General features: G+C 46.2%; 1 protein-coding gene across 9 annotated transcripts in view; it reads right to left on the bottom strand.

The window, feature by feature from the left end:
- Nucleotides 1-25,141, bottom strand: part of LOC120952983 (uncharacterized) — a 171,533-nt gene that overhangs the window by 104,578 nt on the left and 41,814 nt on the right. For 6 of the 9 annotated variants that reach the window (XM_040372606.2, XM_040372607.2, XM_040372604.2 and 3 more), the window contains exon 2: nt 14,848-16,223. The exons of the other annotated variants lie outside the window; for them this stretch is intronic. In XM_040372606.2, the coding sequence (XP_040228540.2) occupies nt 14,848-14,961 (114 nt within the window). In that variant the 5' untranslated portion in view covers nt 14,962-16,223. The remainder of the gene's footprint in view (nt 1-14,847; nt 16,224-25,141) is intronic. 9 annotated transcript variants of the gene reach the window in all.

Here is a 25,141-nt window from a genome sequence, read left to right as displayed (position 1 = left end):
GACAGAAATCCATCCATCCAGCGTTTCATCAATGCGGCTGCCGACCAGCTCCTGGGATGCGAAAGGAGGGGGGTTCGAAAATTATATGCAATTGTGGTGCAGTCATTACTGGCTGCTGCAGCTGCTGGCTCGCGAACGGGATCGTCAATCGGTTTTAATTTTTCCTCGCACTTTTTGTTTTGCGAACGTCTCACCCGTTCATGTAATAGTGCAAATCGAGTAGCGCAAGCTTGCCGTTTGTATGCAACCATTGCGTCGCCTACTAGTTGCCTTTTTTGCGCACTGATGCACACTGGTGCACCACTCGGCCGTTCGTATGAATAATGAGCTAAAGACGATCGGCGATCATTGGTCGTGGTGGTCGTGGGGGATCGGCGGGATGTGCTCTGTGTTTCAGCGGTAAATCTTGTTTGTTTTGCCAAAACCCGCCCACACAACACTGTGGACGTAGGGGAGCGGGGAGCGGTGGTTCATGGCTGAAAGGCAATTGTTTGTACAAATGCATCTGCCGTAGCTTCTAAAAGTGATGCGCAGTTGGAATAATATGAAATGGATATTTATGGCCCACAGCGGAGAGTACCGCGCTGACCACTTAACACGCTTGCTATTGAAACAAAAAACGTGACTGAACATAAACGTTGTGCTAGAGATGCTTTATTTATCATTAAATGAGCTTTACTTTTAAAATATCACGATTTCAATAGCACGGCGTGCATCACTGATACCTTATTTGTGTTTATTTAATTTGTTCTACATTTTAAAAGAAAGAAGTCCTGAGAACTAAATCTACCCATGTATGATGGATTGAAAATACGATCAAGGCCGTAAGGTTGTTAATTTAAATAAAAGGCATAAATAGTGAGAAAGTACTTGTTTTCATCCTCTGGACACGCAATATAATGAAAATATCACGTCGAATTTGTTGCCGTACGCATAACTCAACCCAAGTACGATGACTTACCTGCGAATATAAAGGAAAGAGAAAAGAAACATTAGTAAAATGGCTACAGAAAATGGAAATAAAACAACATTTTCAACATTCGAAAGTGGCTAGGAATCAAAATACGACATGTTTTGTACATGATGGACACCGAAACAAACACCCCCCCCCCCCCCCCATTTCACACATGTCATTAGAACAGACCGAACACGCGAGCGGTAAATGTTAAACAGCAACTGTTTTACAAATATCAACAACTGGTAACGGCTGGTGTGCTGAGCCTGTAAGATGTTTTCGAAACGCAAACTCTTCCAAAAATGCGAGAAGCTGGCCGTCACATCCCCTCGTCGCGCCAAACAAACATTGCCCGATGCGCGATAAATGTCAAAACTACGGAAACGTATTCATTTTGTCGCGCTTACACAGTGAAAGAATTCCAAACATTCCTACTACTTGCGGTTGTCCGAAACGGGCATCGCCATCGCATTGAACACTGGATGTTTTACGAATGTCATCATCGTGCGGGGAACTGAACCGGCCCCATTCGGATGTGCTTGCGGTTGGTTCAGCTGACAGGTAACAGGTGTTTTCCTAACATTAACAATCGTCGGAATTTTGTTTTTTTTCTTTTCCCCCCCCCCCCCCCTTTTCCCATAACCGACCCATAATCATCCGGTCGGTTCCGGTGTCAAAGATTTCCGGCCGGCTATTGTGGCGGTGATTTGAATAGATTACGTTGAAATAATAACCAAGACGAGTGACAGACGAGTGTTGTTTGCGTCCATCTATTTACTGTTCCTTAATAACAGCTGGAGTGAGCAGTTTTACTAGCGGAATCTATTTGCGACACGTTGTTTTGAATTTGGAGTTGTTAGAAGGCTTATTTAAGTGATACAAAAGAAGAATTTAAGGTTACTTGATTCCTTACAGATCCATTCTTAGCAGGTGTATGGCAATTATTGTGCAAAGGTATGTTCTTTACATTGTTCTTCTATTCGCTGATGGAACTCAGTTCATTCGCATTATGAACCTTGAACTGGTACGTAACTAAACAAAGCCTTTGATGCGTATTGTAAAAAAAACTACTTCCGTACTACTGCGTACAGCCAGTTTTATAAACCCTAACCCACCTAAAAGCCTTCCAACCATATGGCAAATACAACTCGCTTCCTTTTACAGCCACACACACACGCACTGTCAACAGGTTCGCAAAGTCCAACAGTTTCGCAGAGACGCACACCAACGACACCACCATCCACGGAGCGACCATCAAAACCAAAAGAACAACAAGCCCAACGAATTGAGGAAGCTATAATCTTCGGTCGTAATGGCAACCCCTTAAGAGCCAACCCTTACCGGAGGCCGCAAGGACACGGAACGGCAAGGTGCACCAGCTTCACGAACAAACCCGCCACAAATCGTAATAAAAACGAGTTGCTTAAGCCCCCTGGTGTCTTGCCAAGGTGCGCACCAGGTGTGGTTCAATTTCACACCAAAGCCCACCAAAAGCATGCATATGGCATATGCCGATAACCGCACACACCACGGCCAAAGATAATGGTACCATCGGCTGGTGTGTAAAACTTTGGCTGGAGGTCGCCCTAGCCCGGCAGCACCGGTGGTAGCCCCGTCCCGCCCGTCCCGTACCATAATCGCACCCGGTTGGCGTTTCGTTGGCGTGAACAAACATGGATTCACAGGTTGAGTGTCAACCGGGGCCTGAAGCCACCCTGAACAAAGGCGTACGAGAACGTACGAGAAGAGTTGTACAAAAGTTTTCTAATGATTCATCAGAAAATTTAGTTTAATAACCAACCCTTTATGCCCTTTTGTGTTTGCTCGCTTCGCTCTAACCCACACATGCTCGCTCGCTCTCGATGCCGCATCCCGTGGTGGTTGGTTTTTCGCACCACCCAGGAGAGGAAGGAGAAGGTTGCCTCCATTATGAACTGCAATCGTCCGGGCTCTTGGCTTAGCGTTAAGTGCAGTTTATGACATTCATCCCGTCGTCTCGACGCTTCCGCAGGTGCAGCTGATCGTAGGCCAGCTGCTGCACCAGTATGCCACCATCTTAGATGCAGGTTTCTTCGAAAGTACGGTTACACACGAACACAGGCGCGCGCTCAAACGCTCCGGCGGGCTTTTATTTTTAATGCCGCCATTATTCGTACGGGGACGGTGGTGGTTTGTGGTTATTGCTCGGATGCATTTTGAATAAAGGCGGAAGTTTTTATCCACGAGATTAATGTATTTCTAGAGAGATACGTTTCTATTTTTATTGTGGATAAATGATATTCATCTACAACATAAAATACCAAACTTGATAATACAAAAAAAGCAACAAGAAAGCACTCAAAATACGTGCAACACTTTACCGAAAAATAAAAGTAAATGAAGCAGTTCGATGCAACCTACTGCACACTATCAAACGCACATAATCAACCCACTTCTAACTTGGTTTCACCCGTTCGTTATCGTCATTGTCGTCACTGGCCCTGGCGTGCCCGCCGAGCTCACTACTGTATCAATCATGCTCAACTAAGCAAATTGCCACACGATCACACGACGATCGCAATGTGCTGATCAACATTGCTTGCAGTTGTTTTCTTGTTGCTCGCGTGCACTTGCCTTCACCAAGCCGACGGCTTCAAGAGCTCTCGTGGGGAGGGCACGGGCAAGAACAGCACCGGATCAAGTGAACGTTTGCATAAAACTATGATCAACATCAAATCCCTTTCCAACCCCCTACCGGCCCAACGACCTACCGGCCATTAGGCGACAGCGCGCACCCGCGCGGGGGTTGCAAAAACCCGTCTATCTTCATCAAGCACACAATAAACACTTATCAATTGCATTCCTCAATCAACCTGTCCTACTTTATCACGATTTATCTTGACACACAGCCCTGGCACAGGGGCGGGGTTTGTGCCCTTCACCAGTAGTAGTAGTAGTAGATAGTATAGTTTGGTGGACGGGTTTGGTGGTTTCTCGTTGGTTTTTTCTCTCTCTTACAACTTCACATACGCTGCTGGACGGATTGAGCGAGACGGGGGTTTTAATGCGAAGATGCCACCGCCTCTAGCAAACACTACAAATGGACGCTGGATGGAAGCTTGGAGCGCTTGCGATACGGTGAAGCGGTATGGAATTGGAAAATTAGGAACGATCGTTCGGATCGTGTGTGTGTGTGTGCTTTAAGGGCCCCCGGGGGATAATTTTATCGTTGCGTCGCGGTTGCGCAACGGGCTGCTTAATAAAGTGCTGCAGGTTGTTTATTGGCGCGTTACGCTTGCATTGTGCTTAATTGTGCTGTTTACGCTAGAGGTTATGTTTACTAAGCTGTTTGCGCGTCTGTGAATCTTCCAGCATGCTAGAATGCTCCCACTATACCCAAATAGCTAGTACTTCACCCTTTGAATGCTCAACAACAAGTACATGATTTTTATTTATATTAAATTTTATTGACAATATCACAGCAAAAGTCATTTCTGTCGAAACACATTTGATTAAGCATTAGTCAATTATGTTATGTACCGGCGTCAGTATGCAATCAACATTAGACACCGGCACACACTGTATCGTGCACAACTATGTCACACGTATGCTCTAGACATGTTTTACGCAATGTGGCATCGCGTACCATGGTCTAAACTGTAGACTAGTATTCGATGCAAATGCATTGCTACCCTGTGACAGCATCTTCGCATTCACAAACAGGCTTCATATTGTTACATTATTTCTTTTCTTGCTCTTTGTGGCTATCGGAATCTATTTTGAGACACACTCAATCATTGAGAATTAAACGATTGTCAGTTCAATTCAGAGCACAGTGCGTGAATGCAATTGACCTGCTTGCTTTTGTGATGCTTCAATGCCGACAATCTTACCGCATAGTAGGGCAACTATTTATGACAAGTCAAGCGAGATGTCCAATGGGAGCAGACTCCTTTTTCATTGATATTAAGGCAAGGATGCTTTGCCGGTTGATTTCACAATCACTCAATTGCATTGTACCACAATTGTGTAGGGTTAATCTGATTAAGATTCATGAATCCGAATGAATCTTTGAAATTATTTAATGAACCTGAATCTTGGTTGGAAAGATTCAAAATCTTAAAGATTCATGAATCTCGAAAAGTATCTTAAAAGATTCACGATTCTCTAGGGATTCATACATCTTAAGAGATTAATATATCTTCAAACATTTATAGATATTGAGTTTCTTATAATTCTTCTTCTTGGCGTAACAATTTACGTGGTCACGCCAGCCTATACAGGCTTTCGTGACTTCATAATGATGGTGCCACGCAGTCAGATGGTTTGTTTTGCTACGGGGGATAATGTGAGGCTTGAACGACGAGTATGTTGTTAATTCGTGCGAGTTAATCGCTATATCATAGGATCGCGAAAATTCAATATTTTGAAAATCATACATGTCTAAAGATTTATGAATCCCTAAAAATGTATGAATCTAAATAGATATATGAATCTTTAAAGATGCATGAATCTTTTGATATTCATGAATCCTTGGAGATTCATGAATCTTTATAGATTCATAAATCATCAGAGATTCATTAGTCTTTGGAGATTCGATTTGAGATTCGAATCACTCATTGCTGAAGAGTCATATGAATGAAGCTTAACGAAAGATTCATGAAACCCAACACTATATCACAATCCCAGTATTATGGCAACAAGAAAACAAGTAAACCAGTCTCTGAAATAACACCAGCCTCATCATCAAAACTTCATAATTTGTAAACAAATCAGTACCACACAGAAACACCTCTCGAACCAACACTCATACTATCCCCGCCATTCAACAATCGCATCAATAAACTTCGATTTGGGGTGTGTCTTCAGCTGCTTTTCGTAGACGTGCCTCCAGCAGTGCGGCCTGAGCGCGTTACTGCGCAGTGACATAGCGTTGCACGCAACGCTTATGCTAATCTAACACCCCCCCCCCTGCCTTCCGGGGCGGAATGAAGGAAGAATTCCACGCCAACCACAGCGTACCATGCCGTGGAATGTCTTGCTCGCGTTGCAAAATCCGAGCGTAAACTGGATTGCGGAATTAAAATTGACACAGAAACCGAAACCGACAGCCAACGCCAACGATGATAGCAGTCGCAAGCACTAATAGAACCATAACGTCTGCCCGGAGCAGGAAGCCGCTTGCGTTCCGTAATTGAGCCACCACCAGCCTTTGCTTTGTGTCTCCACGTTCCCTTTCCGATCGCTGTAGGGCGGCAATGTGGACGCGGAACAGAAGGACAGGAGCACCACCCCATTGTGTTCCAGTTCGCCCATTTCCCCCCCTTGGGGCACGTGAAGCGGCAAGGGTAACAACGGCGGCACATATCTTTATTGGTCCTGCGGCCATCCTCCCGCGGCAGCTGCCTGCCTGAGTGCCTGCCTGCCGACTTTTTATGGGATACACGCATACGACACTGGGTGTCGTAAAATCAACAATTTAATTTGAATCGCATACCGTGGTGGACAGGCGGCATAAAGAACGTGCTGCCTGCCTGGTTGCGACATACTCGGCCCGAGCGTTTGTGGAGCGAGCGGGCCGTGCGCGCTGGTAAAAGTTGTTGATAGTGGTACGGTGTAAAGTGGCCATACATGAGCAAATAAAAGAAGCTTATTAACCAAGATTGAAAAAGACCCAAACTTTACAACGCAAAACAAAACAAAAAATACATATTTTGTGTTAACTTAAAACGGTTGAAGAATATGTCGCAACAAAACGAATAATATCTTGACATGCATCAAGAAGCTGTCCACTTGAATTTCGTTGGCTCGGTAAATAAACACAGCATTTACAATGTTCCTCGGCTCAAGAGCGATAAAACGTGGCAATATTGGTTTGTTTAATTTGATTTCAAGGGCAATGCAGCGCCAATTCACACACACTCATCGGAAAGGCTCCACCAATCACGCTCGGCTAAAAATAACACCTTCGAATGAGGGGAATTATTTTTAAACATCCCGATCGGAAGATCCAACCAGTTCGCGATTGATAAGAAGTTATAGGAAGAGCCCGACGAGATAGCAATCACAACTATCGTAGGGAAAAATTGGAAACAACTCTTATGAATTTAGATGGTTCTACACGTAAATACACATTTTTTCTGTCCTGCAACGTCTTAACATTTCCTCACGGACGTTCTCCATTGAACGTAAACGCGACCGTAATCGGATAATTGTGGCAAGCTGATTTGATGACGAGGTAAAACCATATCTTCAAAGCAATCCCACATAAACCGTGGTGAAGCATTGGCGCACATAGCGTTCTTCCTCTCCGATAACGAATCTCACCCTGTCTTTCCTCCAGTCCGGTTGTAGTCCCGATTTCAATGGGCGTAATATATCGCTCAGTATCAATCAGAAGTTAAATTGAATGGATCCCACACGCATTAGCTTCAATTGCTGATGGGAAACCTTCCTGCCAACAAATGCAGGAGCTTTTCTAGTTATGTCATACACACCTCAAAAGTGGCAAAGAATTCATCAGCACTCTCCAGCCATACTCCCGAAAATAAATTAGGTCACGTTTGAAACACGTGCCCGCCGGACAGGCCCCACACTGGCCTTGACGGGGTGTATTCTTTAAGGGGACACATAACTGCTGCCGCAGCTTCACCGACCGCCGCAGCACACCTCCACGGGCTAAGCGTACTGACATCGATCGACATACATTTCGACCGAAACTGTGCTTCTTGTTTGCTGCACTACATTCGTGGTTGGGATTGGGAAATCTTATCAGAGAGACAGCATAATTGAAAACCGAGCCATAACAGCGAACACAACAAAATGCTAGACAGAGGGAGAAACACACAGGCTTTTGCCTCGTTCACCGCTAGCGTCTGGGTCTTGTTATGGTCCGTGTGTAATAAGGCCTGTCCAGGGTCGTCTCCACGCCTCCAACCTTTCCCATTGCCCAACCGTCCCGCGCTCGCAACGGATTTCATCAACCGGCAGTAATTAACACCGGACCAGCGCTTGATAACGGGATGATAAGTTTGGCGTTTGGAGACAGCGGCGAAGGAAACCGGCTTCCACACACCGGCTGCGGATGGATGGATGGTAGTAAACTGGACAGGCTGGAAAGTTTGTTTAGTTCAGGTATGTGTGTGTTTGTGGCGTTTAATTTATCAATTAAATTTTACTACGCGTTTTGTTTTTGGTCGCGCTCAATTCGTTTCATGACGCACATAGTTTGAAATGAGGCTCGCGATAAAGTGGTTCCATGGTTTACCGAGCAAAAATCGAACCCCGAGCGCTGTTCGAATTAAAAGAAATGCTCATGTGCCCGTCTATGGCAACAAAACGTCACCTACAAGACACTGCGCGAACGTTTTGCGATTGTGACCCGAACTTCCAATCCGATAAGCCATCCACCATCTATCTGGAGACCTTGCTTATCTGGGCCGCTTTGTGTAGGCATGCTTAATCATTTTTTTCCCCCCGCTGGGAATGGTTGAAATTGTGTTCGATTGCACGAAAAACCGACCATCGATTCCATTAGCGTACAAACAAAAGTTAAGCTGTTGCTCATCCTTTAGTAACCAAGCTTACGAAACGTAGAGATAAAAAAGAGAGAAAAGAAAGAACAGCAGCAACGTGTTAAAGGCGCAAGATAAACGTACCAACGTAACACCACATTCTTATCGTACACACCTCGTATTGCCCTGCGTACAGCCCCATTATCTACACGAGCAGACGCAAAGTTAATGGGAGTTTTTGTCGTGGCTGTTGCTTTGCTATTTCGACGGCAATCAATTTCGACTCGAAGCCCAGACTTATCAAACATCTTGTCCCAGACGTTGTGTCTGTTGTTTCACAGAAGGAAAAAACATAAACCCAAAAGCAGAGGGAACGCACACCTGTTCGTTTTCGTTTAAATACTTTGCAGTTATTTTATAGATGAAATTTAGCATTCTTATATACTTAGAGTTTTCCAATTTCCACCCATACCTTAACGAACTGATCCCAAAAGCCACAAATCAAAGTGCCACAGCTCATAAGCCACACGAGCACACACTTGAACCGCCACTGCCACAGCACACCTGCCGGCTAACTCTGCACCCGAACTTGCCACTAAATGCACCACTTGAGCTGCACCACCACCCACCCACATCGCGCCATTGGCTATTGGTAGCAAAACTGAACAATCTCTGATGGATGTTTACTGCCGGCAAACATCGTTTCCGCCATCCGCAGCTGCTGCATCGGGCTTGACCAGCAGTAGGCGACCCTTGCTGCTCGTTCCCTTAAGTGCGTCCCCAGCGAACCGGGAGCCATCGCTACCAGTTTGTTCGACCGAGGCACATGGTGGGGAAGGGCAAAAGGGCTGCCGTCCTAACACACAACTCGAGCTGAAGAGTTGGAAGTGGAAGGCTAGTCAATGTTTGAATCATTTATTAGACTTTCTTATCGCCTTCTCGCCGGTCCACACCGGGTGAACCACAACCACTTTGGCTGGAGTTGCCGAACCCATCTGCGGTCCGGTGCGGTGCGGTGTGTGCATGCGTCGTCGGCGTCGTCGTCATTCGTCTCACTTCTCAACCCTCTTCACACTATCAATTCTTCCACCCCCAGGCAAAAGCGTGTGCGTGCAGTGGGAGATTATCAAAAACGCCACGACCGCGACCAGTGTCCGTTTGGTGAGGACGTTAGAAGTATGTGTGTGTGTGTGTGTGTGTGTGTGTGTGTGTGTGTGTGTGTGTGTGTGTGTGTGTGTGTGTGTGTGTGTGTGTGTGTGTGTGTGTGTGTGTGTGTGTGTGTGTGTGTGTGTGTGTGTGTGTGTGTGTGTGTGTGTGTGTGTGTGTGTGTGTGTGTGTGTGTGTGTGTGTGTGTGTGTGTGTGTGTGTGTGTGTGTGTGTGTGTGTGTCATTTGGACAATCCCTCGTGAGAAAGAAGAGGGCGGGCGGGAAAGGGAGGGAGAATGCTAACAAAACAACTCAACAGGTGCAGCTTGCATCATGTGTGCTGTAAACACACACAGACACAGTACTACATAAACACAAACAAAAACAAACAAGTCCTCACGCAAACGGTTCGCCGAGCGGAGGTTTTCCAATCCGTGTGGAGGGCGCGCTAAAAACCGGGGAGTTACAAAATCAAACCCCCCGTTGTCCACGCTGACGATTCCCCTGCCCCTACCCCATCCCTTGGATCTGTTTTGTTTACGAATTGCTATAAATAATTACACTTCTACGGGATACATTTGCGTACTAGTGGCCGGACGGAACCGGTGTGTAACGATCTTCGGGGCGGGTGGCGATCGCGCCTGGATTTCCAATCCAGCTGTTTGTGTGCGTACGTGTGTCGGTGAAGCAACGTTGGACGGGGGGAATGGGTCGGAAAATGCTAGCAGCTATTTGGCTGCGTGAAATGTGCTATTTTCACACCGAGCTATTGCTCAATGGTTCACCCACTTCGATGGGTGTGAAGGAATGTAAAGTAAATCTCGTTTTGATTGAGTTGCAGGCATCACACCGCTGGGCGGGAAAATTGTACGCACGCTGGTTTGATTGATAGTAGAAGGGGGTATTTTAGTTTTTGTTTGGAGCAATTTAGAAAAAAGTTGCTAATGCTATGAGCCAATTGGCAATAGATTTTATTTTGCGATATATTGAGCCATTGTCATTGTGATCGATTGATTATTTGATACTATTTAACATGGTTTTCAAATTATCTTTATATTTTTTACAAAAAAGATCCCGGCACGAAGTAAAAAACCAAAAGAAAATTAAATGTGACACCTTTAACAGTTATTTATGATTTCTTCGAAAGTGTAGATTTTTTAAATAGATTTTTCTTGATCTTTTTGCAATCTAAATCAATCCAAAATTCAAAAATATCCATTAATATAATATTTTCAAAATTGATGTTTTCGCCCATCGCTCGAAAAGCCATGTTAAAGGTTACTGTTCCTTGGCGTTACTGCTAACAGTCTTCCTTTGGTAACGCAACGAACCCTGCACCCTGAGCACACTTCAATCCATCTCAATCATGAAGGCCCATCGTTGGCTCGGGATGATAAATGTCACATTGAAAGTGCTCTAAATGTGGTCAAGCTTCGGTACGTACGTCCGAACAAATGCTACCGGGCCCACGCAATCAAAGAGCTGCTGCTGCTGTAATTTTTCATTTGCTCCGGTTCGGCCACACATCTTCGCGGCAGTTGGGAAAAACTGGGTAGACACCCAGCCCAGCCAGCACGCTATTCATCCATTGAAAGCTCTCGCCAAGTAAGAGCACAAAGTATCCTCCCAGCATCATCGCCATCATCGCCATCATCATCATCATCGGAGCCTTCAGTGCATCTGGGCTGACGAGTTCAGCAACATCCACGACCCACATCCGAGGAAAAAATTATCGATTTTCACTCGAAGCGTAAAGTGGAAGCCGAACTCCTCATCGCCCGCACACCCACTGTCCCTCTGCGCGTGCTTCAGCTCGACTACACTCATCAGCCCATAACATTCATGCGTCTTTGTAGGAGACACTGTGAGTCGGTGAGTGTGTGAGTGTGTGTGTGTGTATGAACACTTGGAGAAACATTGAAAGCGCGTTCTTCTTCTTCTTCGTCTTCTGTACACTACTAGAAGATATGTGAGTTTTTCACTGTATGTGTGCGCTGTGTTTTTTTTTGTGTTGTGTTTAGTTCGCCTACTCTCGTTGGCCTTTGATATTTTTGTGTTTATTTTTCCTAACGAAGTGTGTGTATGTGTGTGTGCGTGCGGTACGATGGCATGAGATGGCAAATTTGAGGAAACAAACAGTACGTTTTATTATTTATTTGCTCTTTGGCATTCGAGTACGGGGTTTAGGACGTTTGGCATCAACGTGTTTCCGATGCGTGCGATGAAAGATTTCGCTTATTCAATTTGTTGTATTTCTATGTCGTGGGTTAAATCTGTTACTCTGCTTATTTTTTAAGTTAACACATACCAACTTCTGTTTTAAATTCTTATTTTAAATTAACAAATTAATTAATTAAACAACATTAATTCAACCATAGCTATGACCTTCTCACTCATGATAACACAGCGTTGCATAACCGATAGAGCAAACTGTTTCCTTTTATCGCACCGTCATCATTTACTTTCTTGCGTGTGACAACCCTTACACTTCCCATTACAAGAGTGAGACAGTACAACAACAACAAAAAAACACACACACACGGTAGGTTCAAAGATCTTCATCGGGGGCGGCCGCAGGCAAACTGCACCGCCAAGCTTAAAAGACACACCAGCTTCTTGTGTGGGGCGGAGAGTGTTTACCAGCCCATGCTTAATCGGACGTTATGCATATTTGCACTGTGTAAATAAACATTTCAAACGTCCCCCGTGCACACGCGTACGTTTCCTCCTATAGGGGCAACCCTGCCTAATCCGGCCGTCGCACTATCTGGCTGGGGCGGAGTATCCAAACGGTACGGTAAGATTTTACCCTCTTCGACGGGCTTCGGTCCTCTACTAGCAGGGGGTTTGCGTGGTTAAACAATCTAATCTTCAGCGCAAAGTAGCGAAAGCCAACAAGCAAAGCCGCCAAAAGCCAACGACTTGCGGAGTTTGTTCTACCCGCGAGATCTACGATCGATGAACCCGGAATGGATTGATATGTTAACGCGTAAGGCTTATGTACTTTTATATCTATTGCCAATGCCAGTATTTCTTATTAAAGTAAAATACATAAACACAATTGGAAGTGTTTATCTAAAAACAAAAGTAAACTAATAAAAGCGATTGATCATTTCACACACTGACAGGCACGCTTTATCTCGCATTAGGAACTTTTCAATTCGCACTCAAAAGTTGTGCATTTTCGCAGCAGGCGTGGGATTATACCGCGATTGCGTTTCCGCTCCTCCTTGGGGAAAGGTGGAGCGCAAGGAGAAAAGCGAAAAACGCAGAAAATAAACTAACTCGAACATGACCGATGGGAGCAAAATTGATCGATCGGAACAATCCAAATCGATGAACAGCTTGAACCGATTACAGAGGTCAAAGGTGAACAGATGGGCGTATGAGGAAGAACAGAAAAAGAGCCATTTGTGCGGTTTTTTTTGTACTGCCGGCATACGGGTTTGGAAGTCTGCAGTTTGCTGACGGGTACAACCGTAACGTTAATCCTCTCGCCAATAACCTGTGGCATTTGGGTAATACTTGGGTAAAGGATTCGGGTTGCAAGATAAAGCATCACAAATATCTCAATCTAACCGCCTATTATGAGCTGGCAAAAGTTGGTACTAAAAGGTTGGTGGTACTAGTGGTGGGAGCTCGGAATCGGACCTAACCGATTCCAATTCCGTGTTCGGAATCAATTCCAGAGCCGATTCCTATGCTGAAATCGTGGCTGATTGCGGAACTTATTCCGGAGTCGATTCGGGAGCCGATTCTGGAGACAATTCCTGAGTTGACTTCATTGCCGATTCCTGAGTCGGTTCCGAAATCGGAATCAGATTCGTAATCAGATTCGGATCCAGAATCGAAATCGACCGGGAATTCGCAATTTGTTCCGGAAACGGAATTAGATTCCGGAGCTAATTCCGATTCCAGACCCAATTCCGGTTCCGAAACCAATTCCGAATCCGGAACCAATTCCAAATCCGACACCGATATAGTTTCCGGAGCCGATTACAGAGCCTATATCGAAATCGATTCCGGAAACTGATTCCAGACCTACTATCCAAAATCGATTCCAGAAAACTTTGGATGTAGCAGGAATCGATTCCGATGAAAACTTCATTTTTCCCATCATCAGATGGTCAGCATATCAATGCTAGCAGTTCCCCTTTATCTATCTTATTAACGGAGGCACTTTTCAACACAAAGCATTCTCTCTTTCCAAAGCATTTCTCTCCACTGCTGAACTGCGCCTTGCAAACAACACACCTTTAGCACAACATTCGTCACACCATAACAGCCCTCAGCTGATCAGCTTCCATTTGGAACTGACCGTCACGTACGCACGGCCACATCATTCCGTGACGACCACATTATCACACCCAGCATCCCAGCATCCCTCCTGCCCAAGCGCAGCTGCGTACGACACTAACGCTTTAAAAACGCACCAAACCGGTCGAGCTTCTTTTTTGTCGCGCATCCAAAACAAACATCACGCGAGTGGCATTGATGGCGCTCAAAACCGGCCGTACCGTGCGCTGAACTAATAATTTAATCAGCAAAACGACGCAACGGCGCCTCCAATCGGACGCTTCACAATTAGCGACGGAAGACACACCACGCTGCATGACGGAGGTGATGCTGGCAGCCGACCGCACCGTGAAACATCTCTTCATGGTAGTGAGCTTTTTGTTTAACCACCGTTTTGGCACGCCAGCTGATGCCGTTTAAAATAGCTTCCCCCGTGTGTGAGGCTGATGACGTCAGCGGCGACACACACACACACATACAGCTTTGAGCATCGTTTGGCAAATTAATCTCGACAAAGTGAGCCACCGAATGTTGTGCAGCGTTCGCTTTGATGTATTTTGAGTGGTTTGGCTTTGGAGAGGGTTGTCAAGCTGAAAAAAGGTGCTGAAGTGGGGGAATTTGGAAACGAGTCACTAATTATGTCTAATTCATCGCTGAGCCGGTGTCATATTTGGCGATAAGATGAGTGTTTTCACACAATTGAGATTTATTTTTGGCTCTTCAAAACCGGAATCGTAAACGCGGTTTGTGTTCGCCGAAATAGAAATAGAAAGTAGCATTTAATTGTAAGCTTTTCCTTTCGCAAAACTGAACCATTTTTTTTGTTTGCCCAAAAACCACACTGTTCCCATTGAGAAAAGCTCCGCTTTTCCCCGCCCATGGAGACGCATGGTGCCTCACTGGTGAAAGTGTCCCCACTTTCCCATTACCCGTTGACAGCCGCCGCTCACTACTTACATTTGTTTCCGCTAGCTCCTGGTAGTAGGACTCGCCGCTACCACGCCGCGACCCGACGCACATGGCGCGCCGCAGCAGGCTCGAGATGATGGAGCAGAGGCCGCATCGTTGCATCACGCCATCGACCGAACCCTGGCGCGAACTCGACGACCGTAGGCTGGCGGTGGAAGGATCGATGGTCGGGCCGCCGGACGAGGACGAGGTGGCAACGGTGGTGGCGGTGGTATTGCTCGTTGCAGCGGTATGCCCACCGCCGACACTGTCCGTCGATGCGGCCGGCGGCGCAAGGCGACCTTCGGACGCCGAGGTCCCGCGGGATCTCTTCGACGCGGCCACCTTGACTGCTTTTGCTAAACCCCGGTGCGTTCGGCTCCGCTTACTCAACGCACAAACACAAACACACACACACACCCTCACACGTACACGTGTGGTGGGGACCGTGCAATGGCAAAGTGAATGGTGCGGATAGAGAAGCAACCGATCTTGCCCGATTTTTAGCAAACGAACATAGCGCACCCGGTTCGCGCGATGCGTGATATGTTTAACAGCGAATCGGTTCGTTCATGGTTAGAAACGACGACTGAAGGGGCAACACATACACATATCAACCCTCTCTAAAGACTCTTTATCCAGCAAAACTCTTTAAACGCCCCGCAAACGCTGATACTGCGGCAGGAACATTTGTTTCATTCTCTTTCTACTGTGCATTGCTTAGCGGTTGCTTTTTTTGTTTATTGCATCGTCAGCACCATTAATAAATTATGCTACGCGTAATAATGCTCAACACCTCGCCGTTCGGACAGCACCTCTTCTTTTGCACCAGGTTGCTGCTTTCGGGAGCGGACTGAACCAGCGTTGCAAGTTTGCAGTTTGGACACGTGTTAATTTTTCCCGCTTTACATCTGTTCCGCAACAGCTGTATGGCACCGGTTCGCCTTTTCATTCATGCTAGCATACCGGAGCGAACGAAGCCCGAGCTTTTAAGCAGCGCACACGAGTTACACACCCTGCCACAGTGCAGACACGGAGGCATAGGCGAGATAATTTACACACTTATGCAAATCACCCGGCTTGCTGCAACACACCTGCGCTGCATTTGATACGCACAATATGAAAACGCACCATACATACACACACACACACACACACACACACACACAAACACACTCACTCAAGCTTTTGCACTGTATGTAAAGCACAGGTTTATCATTTATAAAACACTTTCACTTGTGCTCTTTTCTTCTCGTGCAGAACTTCACTACAATTGCACGAAACACTATACTCAGCAACGTGCTTTCGCTCGATGATAATTATGCTTCACGGGGTTATTAGCACGGTGTAGCTAAACTATAATAGCACCATTTACATTTTGTTTCCTGAATTGAAGCGAATAGTATAGAGAAAAAGACAAACTATTGTAAAAAGGGAATCACAGGGGACATTTATGGTAAACGGTTCGCGGTTCACTTTCTGTTTAGCGCACATTTCACGGGCCAAATCTTTGCAGTCTTGCACACACTTTGACATAGGTGTGCACCAGTCCAAACCAAAACACACATAAGGCACGCACGCACACTCACGACACGATGTAAACGACAGCGAAAAAAAGGGGAACAAAAACAGCCCGAACGAAAGCTGTCACTCAGGCGCATGGCCGGAGGTTACACACCCCATGGGAGGGGGCCACGATACACCCGGTTCACCTTCGAAGATGGCAAACACGACAGACTCAAAATCTCACAATCGAACCACCAAGCCAAGTTCCAAGCTGATGTACCCCCGCCTCGGATTGTGCTACTAACCCCTCTTCCCTTGCTCAAAGGCCCACAACAGCAAGAGTACGGGTGGCATTCGCGCGTCAATTTCGTAAAATTAACACGTTCACCTAACGAGCCCGACGGAGGGACGAACCGAGCTGCCAGTTAGCGGGTTTTCGGCCGGCAGGGTGACAGCGACAGTAAGTCACCTCCGCAATTGGGTGGAAGGGGGTGATCGCGAGACTTTGCTGATCGTTCGGTCGATTCCTTTACGAACCACGATCACTTTACGAGCACGCGAGAGAAAGAGAGAGAGAGAGAGAAAGACACCAAAAGAGCGAGAATGATCGTTTAGGTCGTGTCGACGAGACGTTTACGGAGCACCATCGAGCACCGAAGAGTGGCCGTTACCGATGGTGACCGATTGAGACGTAAGAGAAATACTGACCATATACGTGCCTGGCTCAAGGTCGCGATCTGTCGAGATCTATGAGAATCGGGTGCGAGTCATCGCTGCTCCGCGTTCTGTGCGCGCGCGAGACTCGCCAGCGGATGGGTTGATGGTGATTGAGATTTATTCAGCGGTGTAGTGTTAAACGGTTGAACCTTCTCTCTCTCTCTCTCTCTCTTTTGAGCCGAACGGATACCGCTGCCGACTGTGAAGCATGCTTGACCGCAGCCAAAAATACTGGAGTCGGATTTTTTTGGATTGAAATCATTCGAGGTTGCTTCAGTAAGATGATATGACGGCAGTTCAAGCAAAACATATGTTTTTCTTTATAGGCATATTTGAGGAATAATCCCACTAAATCCATTTAAAGATGAAGGAAAGCTTATGTAGGAGTTTGTAGCATCTATACTCCATAATGCCATAGTGCTCAATACGCACTGTGACATCCAAAACTGCAGTGTCAAAAAATTGGAATCTAACAATGGTTTTCTTCAAACTTTTGAAAAAAAATATGACCATTACGAATAACACCTATAAATATGCTCAAAGCAATTTTTTTCTGGTAAAAGCACTTGAACCTTGAACTTGATTTACAATTGAGGTATTGTAATGAGAACCGAACAAAACCGAAGAATCCTGAACTTCTCTCCAAAGCTTAAGAAATTATTATAAGCAAAAATTCACCATCTGCCGAGATACTAGCAGGTCAAAACTTTCCCAATCTTCAACTAACATCCAATCGTCAACGCAAATCAAATCAACACAATCCAACCACAACGCACCATCGGAGCGTACCAAAACAACAAAAAAAAGTTTAAATTAGATTCTAAGGACTTGAGTGCGGACACGTCCAACACTTTCACATGACACAGAAACACTAGACACAATCCTTCCGGAGCTGTCGCTTAAATCCCACCAGCCTACCTCACTTCCTCCCCTTCGCCTCGATGACATATCTAAAACTTTGGGAACAAAACAACACGGACACGCTGCAAACAGGACAGCAGGACGGTTCTAATAAACCAAAACGTAGAACCGGCACCAAACATTCACCAGTCCAGTGCCGTTGGAAATCCGTTTTCACATCAGCCCGACACACCCGCGCGGAAGTTGTCCGTGGAGTGGTGGAAAGGGGGCTTGCTGTGCTTAAAGTTTATAATTAAGGCCAGTGCCAGTGGGGAAGGGATTTAAACCAAACACCTAATACATGGCCCACCCACGCCCCCCTGGAAAAGCTGACTGGTGTCGGTGACACCACTTGCCCGACGGTCGTCCAAAAGGGACATCTACTACTTCTGGACGGCACAGCCAAAGCAATCGACAATCCTCGGCGGTTAGTGCTGCGTTGTACACAAAATATTGGCAGACGTGAAATATAAGCCGTTGTGTATACAAATTCCCTGCACTGCTTTGCGATCGGAAGGAAAAAGAGAGATAGAGAGGGGGGGGGGGGGGGGAAACGAACCCTCAACCGTGCTCATCAAAGAACGATACAATCCGTCCTTTGACAAGGGCGGTAACATGAAGCTTAATGGAAAAGAGGGGGAGGGGGCGGGCAGGCTGGTCCGGGAAACGCACACGGATGAGCAGGATTTAGGAAGATGTCGTGCAAACTTCCACGTGCAAACAAAACTTATTGTCACCGGCTCGTCGTGTTGTTCCCTCGTCTTGTCCGTAGGTTTTTCATTTGTTTGGGAAGTTCTCTTATCTCTGTGTTTCGTCCGAATTTTCCGAGAAAACAGCTGCTGCTGACGAATGGTGGTGCTGCAGTGATGATTGCGCTTGATGATGAGGAGCATTGCCGGTTGCCGACTGCCGACGTTGATAGCGGACGTGTCCGTGTTGGGTAAGTGTAAACAATGCTCGAAAACAGACGCCACACAAAAAAACGCGGCACGGGGTCCGTGGGCGTAACTGTCAAAGTTTTGTTTAAAGGATTGCCGCCAGGGAGGGGCGACGATGTGACACAATTTGAATTTGTGGTTGTCGTTCCCATCAATTCCCTGCGTCCAAGCGTTGATCGATCGCGTGCGAAACAATTCATCAGTCCCAAACAGGAGTATAAGGGATGTCCCGTACCGTCCCTCGTAACGACCCCACCATTCCACCCGTGTCATTCTCCCACGCTACGCGGCGAGGGAGAAAGTTTTCAAAATCAATTAAATCTTTTCGAGTCGCGTATACATACACACACACCCTTTCCGTTTCAGCCCAAAGGTTTGTTCGTTTGCTGCTCATGATTATTAATGTTCTTTTCAATTTCCCACCGCCTGCTGTAAAAAGTGTGTGTGTGTGTGTGTCTGTGTTACAGACGGAACGGACAAAAAAGCTCCTACACACACACAAAAACACACACGGGGGTACCCCTTTTTCCAGTGAAACAGGAAGAAACGGTGGAATTGGACTAACTGGTCCCATTGCATTAAATAGCTCTGCTGTGGTTAAACTTTCCAACGAGTTCTGGGAAAGAGTGTTGGCGGTTTTTGGATGGTATAAATTAATTTTAATCTAGGCAGCATCATTCACCGTTGCTAGGTGAGAGAATTCATCCTCAGAACGCCCACACAAAAGGCATTGGCGCATCGTTTCGGTTGATCATTGATTGTGGAAAAGAGTAGAACACATGCGTCACAGTGCGCACAATTAGGATTGCAAAAAGGACGAACACTTTTAGCGCCCTTTTTAAGTATTGCTGTTTTATGTTGTATGCATCAAAATGGTGTGAGTGGACAGAAGAGGAAAAAATATTGTTTAAATATTTAATTCCTCATCTTTTAGGCCATTCACCAGACATCCATGGTGTGGTCTTTATTCCAAAAATCGACAAAAACACAAATTCCTTCTTATTCAACCCACAGACAGGGATTACACCCTCTTTCTTAACCATGAATTCTACTCCACAATTCACAGCTCTGGGCATTGTTCACGAGGGTGCAAAACATGCAGCTTAAAACGGCAAAAATACTCCTCCATTAAAACACATCGATCGCATCACTTCGGCAGCGCCGACCGTACAAGCGACCAAACCGAAAGCATAGCAAGAAGCACCAAGAAACGAAAAACAAATAAACAAACATTAAGCCACATACACATACACCCGTTGGGCACCCGTCCCATCCCAGCAGGGGCAGCTCAGTCTCCGCTTGGGCGATTTTTCACGATGACGTTCTATTAAATTTTCCATAAAAATGCTATAAATTCTTCCCTTTTGAATCCAGCAGCTCGCCTCTCCACATCACCACTTGTTTCCCTTTAACCTCACCTTAAGCATTGGAACTCCTGCCTCCTTCCTGCTCCCCATTCCAGCGTTGACCCACTTTGGAACCGGGTTTTAAACGAGGAGAAGAAATATAAAACAACAACCTTACGTTCTCATTAGCATTTTGCAGTCGAAATATCGAGCCAGGCCAGGGCGAAGGTGGTGCTATATATCCTGCAGAGCGGAGCGGATTGCCGTCCAAAGAAACACGCCTCTTGGTGCGGCATTGTCTTAAGCGCTGAGCGAAGGAAAATTCGAACGAAAAGCGAGAAAAAAACGACCATTGGTGACGTGTTTTGGAGCTAAAAGCTAAACAAAAACTCACGCTCCAATACCAAGAACCTTTTTTCTGTCCGCCTTTCGTCATGTATTTCCACCTAGGAAAACAAACATTCCAACAGCCGTTAGAATGGCCCGTTTAAATTCATATTAGGTCCTACCGCTTTTTCTTCTTTTACGCTTTACAGATGTGGTGGTGTGCTCTTTGAAGCGCACCCACGACTCCAATACTACTCCGATACTACTAGTTCCGCTGGGAGTCGAAGTCTTCAGAAGTCGTCCGGAGTCATCCTGAGTCGGAGTCGTCCGGAGTTGGAGTAGTCCGGAATCGTCCCGAGTCATCCAGAGTTGTACGAAGTCAGCTAAAGTCATCCAGAGTCGGAGACGCCCGGACCCGGAGTCGTCCGGAGTTTTCCGGAGTCAACTGGAATCGGAATCGGCCGGAAGCATTTCGTTTCGAGATTTTTATTCTCTTTTGCTTTGCGCTTGCACTTAATAAACCGTCCTTTCTTTCTTAGAATAGCGGTTTAAGTCGAGTCGGCGGGAATCGGAGATCAAATACATGCCCAAAAAACATTGCACCGGCCGTCTACAGCCGACTCCGGACGACCTCGACTTTGGTCGACTCCGGTCGACTCCGATCTCCAACAGATTCCGGACGACTCCAGTTGACTCCGACTCCCGACAACTTCGGACAACTCCGGACGACTCCGGACGACTCCTGACGACTCTGGACGACTCTTGACGACTCCGGACGACTCTTGACGACTCCGGACGACTCCAGGCAATTCCTGACGGCTCCAGACGATTCCAGACAGCTTCGGATAATGGACGGGCCTATTTTCCGAAGTCGGTTTTGAAATTTTCGGAGTCAGGTCGAAATCGATTCGGGATTTTTGCCAACTTTACCCATCACTACTCCACAGCCCATCGGTGTACCGGTCTGCGTCATCAATTTCCTACGGCATTTTCTCGCTTTCCGCCGCACTCAGTGCCGAGCGCTGGTCACTGCTGGTGTGTGTATGTTGGACTTCTCTGCCTGTTTTACTCTGGCCATATTTTCGGCACAACAAACTCCGAAGACATTCGGAAACTCCAAGACAAGGAAAGGTGGAAAAAGGAACCCTACCCAATGTCGTCCCCACTCTTAAGGACAGGGCGAGACCATAAAACCAACCTTCCCGCACACAGCACTGCCGCTCATAAAGCACAGCCAGCACAACAGTGCCACCGGTCAGAAGGAGCTTGGTGACATTTTAAAAGCCGACCACCAGAGCCTGCTTATCCCTGTTCGTGACGAGCTCAAATGTCATGTCTGACCGGTTTGGACTTTTTCGCAACACTTCCTGCGGCAGAAGAATATGCGACGTATGCCACTACGGCAAAGCGCGGTGTGCGGTGGAATTATTTATGCCATTTTATGTCATTCTCATACACACACACATACATACCGCACCGAAAGGACGGGATCGTTTGGTGTACTGACTTCGGTTTGCTTTATTGCATCCGGTAAATATGCAGATTGCATATTGAGGCATACCGGCGATGCTAAACTTCCTGCTCCGAGCGGTTGGAAAGACGAAGCCGAAGAAAAACTGTACAGTGTGTCCTAATTTTAAACCGAACCTGCAATCCGAAAATAGTCAAGCCGCTCCAATGACGTCACAGGCTGAGCACAGGTATCATCATCATTCCCCGTTAATCCGAGGGTGACGCAACGAAAAAGTGACAATGCATTTAAAACGATTACCAAACGACGCTGGGCGCTTCCATAACTGAATCATAAATTAAATTGAAATAAATTCAATTTGTCACCAAAAGTTTCAACCCACCCCCGTCCCCGTCATCGAGGCGAGCGCGAGAGGTGTAATGGACCCATCGCATAAGCTTTGCCCTTTTGGATTCGGCTATTGAAAGTTCTACGCGCGCACGTATTTCCGCAGCCAGCTTTGATCGTGCGTCATCAGTTTGCGTCGACACATACAGGGGGTACGCGGACCGAAGAGAAAACGCGATTTTCCTTCTCTATCCCCAAAGCTCCAAACCGCCCATTTATGAGGCGCCTCGCAGTACAGTACGGCCAAACGCGCTTCAAGGGCGCGGACGCGCGCACATACGAATTTAATTTTCTTTAATTAACCCCAACATCGTTCCCTATTTGTTTGACCCACTGGGGAAGGGAGAGGACGCGCTGGCGATGCAGCGCTGCTGGGTAAACGGTTAAAGGTCAGCCCGACTTCCGACGAATGAAATTGAACCGTTTGGGGGGGAAGGATGGGTTGAGCCGGTTTGGTAGGGAACGACGTTAAGCATTTGTCTAACTGATTCATCCTCAACCGTTTCCGAGCAACATTTGCCGTATTTTCCCTGCACAAAACCCTTTTTGTGTTGTTGTTTGTGTGTATATGTGTGTGTGGCTGCGTGTATATGCCTCCTATTTTCTTTACGGCTTACCATCCCCCTCTCCCCCTTCCCAGTCAAGGTTGTGCCCTTCAAGCGACGTTACATCGGTCGCGAGGGAAAAGGATAAATCACGCATTGGGAAATTGTGCTTCTGTTACTTGAGAGGGAAAACTTCCATCCCTCGTCCCCCCTTTATTTGCAAGGGACTCTTTGTGGCGTCAACACACGTGAAAAAGAAAGAAAAGGAGCTTCACAAAGGGTCGGGATTTAATCGTGCCCATGTTACCTTTAAACTTTAAAGTGTAAGTGCAAAATAATACATACACCATCGTTGTTTCATTTTTCAACAATTTCAATAAATTACTGGCCTTAAAAAAAGTAGTCTTCAAAACATAGAAAAAACCATATTCAATCAAATATTAATAAACATGTACTCAATCTGTATGATGTTTTCCCTTGGTTTGATCTGGAATCGTGAAAAAAAAAGCCCAGCGAAGCTTCCCATGTTACATTAAACCCACTGGAAAACAGTTTCCATGGCAACCTATTGACGATAAGTAGCTCTCTCTTTCTCCCTCTCTTACTCAGTCGCTTGCTGTGGAGTTTTTTAACAACATACCCACTTTTGCTTTCCCTACTCTCTCTCTCTCTCTCACTTCCTATCTCATTCTCACTGTAGTTTTCCCTTTTTCCGTGCGCCTTCTGGCTCTCTTATCAATTGGAGCGTGTTTATTAAGAGCACAACGCGAAGAGGCAAACGCTCACGCTCTACTTTTGGTTCTCTTTCTCTTTCTCTCCATCTCTCTGTGTCTCTAGCATGATAAGGCAGAGGGAAAGGTTTTCCAGCGCCCAGCGCTCTCCGGGGGAGGAATCTCTCTCTCCAGCAAACGACGCCAAGCTTATCCTCGGCATATATTCTTAACCAGCCCCGGGGGCTCAGCCAAGCATTCGTGCACTGAAGCCAAAAGGGAGCAGTGTTGATTCCTTTTTTTTCGCTATGCTGTGTTTTCCGTTTCTTTTTCCACTCCTATTTCTAGCGAAACCGTGTGGCTGGCTGGCTCTAGCCCGGCGAAAAAGTACATAACTTTTTTTGTTGCTGTGTTGTTGTGCTTTGCTCGTTTTTCATTTGTAGGTTATGTTCCAACGGCGGGACGGCATGTTACCGACTTTGAGATGGAGAGCGGTGGTTGACAAAACGAGAAAGACGGTCAGGGGAAACAAGTCTTTTTTTTACGTTCAACACACAGCTGCTGCATTTGTCGAAGCCTGTCAATTTAGAAGGATGTTCTATTTTCAGTGCACACATTCAGCGAGCATTCAACTCGGGCTGAAATTCATAGAAAATGTGTGTGTGTGTTTTTCTTCTTCTATTGCTTATTTTAGCAGGAAAAAATTATTGAAAATGGAACATTGAATCATTTTATAATTGGAACCATTTTTTTCAGAGAGTTTAAGTGAAAACATAATCCATTGCCTCATTCGAAGAAACCGTATTTTCCATGAAATTTGAATTTGATGAAATTCCATGCATACCACAATTATGGCAATGATTTTCCTAAAGCACGCGTGTGCTTTTTGGTCCCCAGAATAAACACACACACACATTCGCACACCAACTTGCACATAAATAGCTATCAGTCCGGGGAAAATGCACTCTGCTCTGCGATGGTGAAAAACAGCAAACGCTCATTTCACACACAGGCAAAAGCTCATTTTCGCTCCGATTTCGCTCACACAATCATCTCACCCACCGTAATGCTCACTCGCACTCTCTTTCGTTCTCTCTTTCTCTACCGTTTCGTACGCTCCCAAACGTGCGTGTTCACGCTCACCCTTATTCCACCCCTGAAGACACTCCGCCGTCCCTTCCTTCTCCAGTGGCAAACCATCACCCTGCTAACTAGATTACCGTCCCTCACTGAAGACGGAATACATGTTGTTTCCAATTCACTCCTATCACTCACTATCACCACTTTTTCGTCCATCTCTTTCACACTTGCGCGTGTGTTTGACTGGTGCACAGAGCGTGTCACAGCGACGGGGTGTACTTTCTCCAGCTCGGTCTGCCTGTGTCTGTGTATTTGTGTGTGTGTCTGCCACTTGATCAATCTCGATCCAAAAGGTTGATTTTTCGCATTAGAAGCC

This window comes from Anopheles coluzzii, chromosome 2 (assembly GCF_943734685.1).
Source record: "Anopheles coluzzii chromosome 2, AcolN3, whole genome shotgun sequence".
In the NCBI taxonomy this organism is placed as follows: domain Eukaryota; kingdom Metazoa; phylum Arthropoda; class Insecta; order Diptera; family Culicidae; genus Anopheles; species Anopheles coluzzii.
The sequence above is the reverse complement of the archived record's forward strand: the minus strand, read 5'-3'. Positions and strand labels throughout refer to the sequence as shown.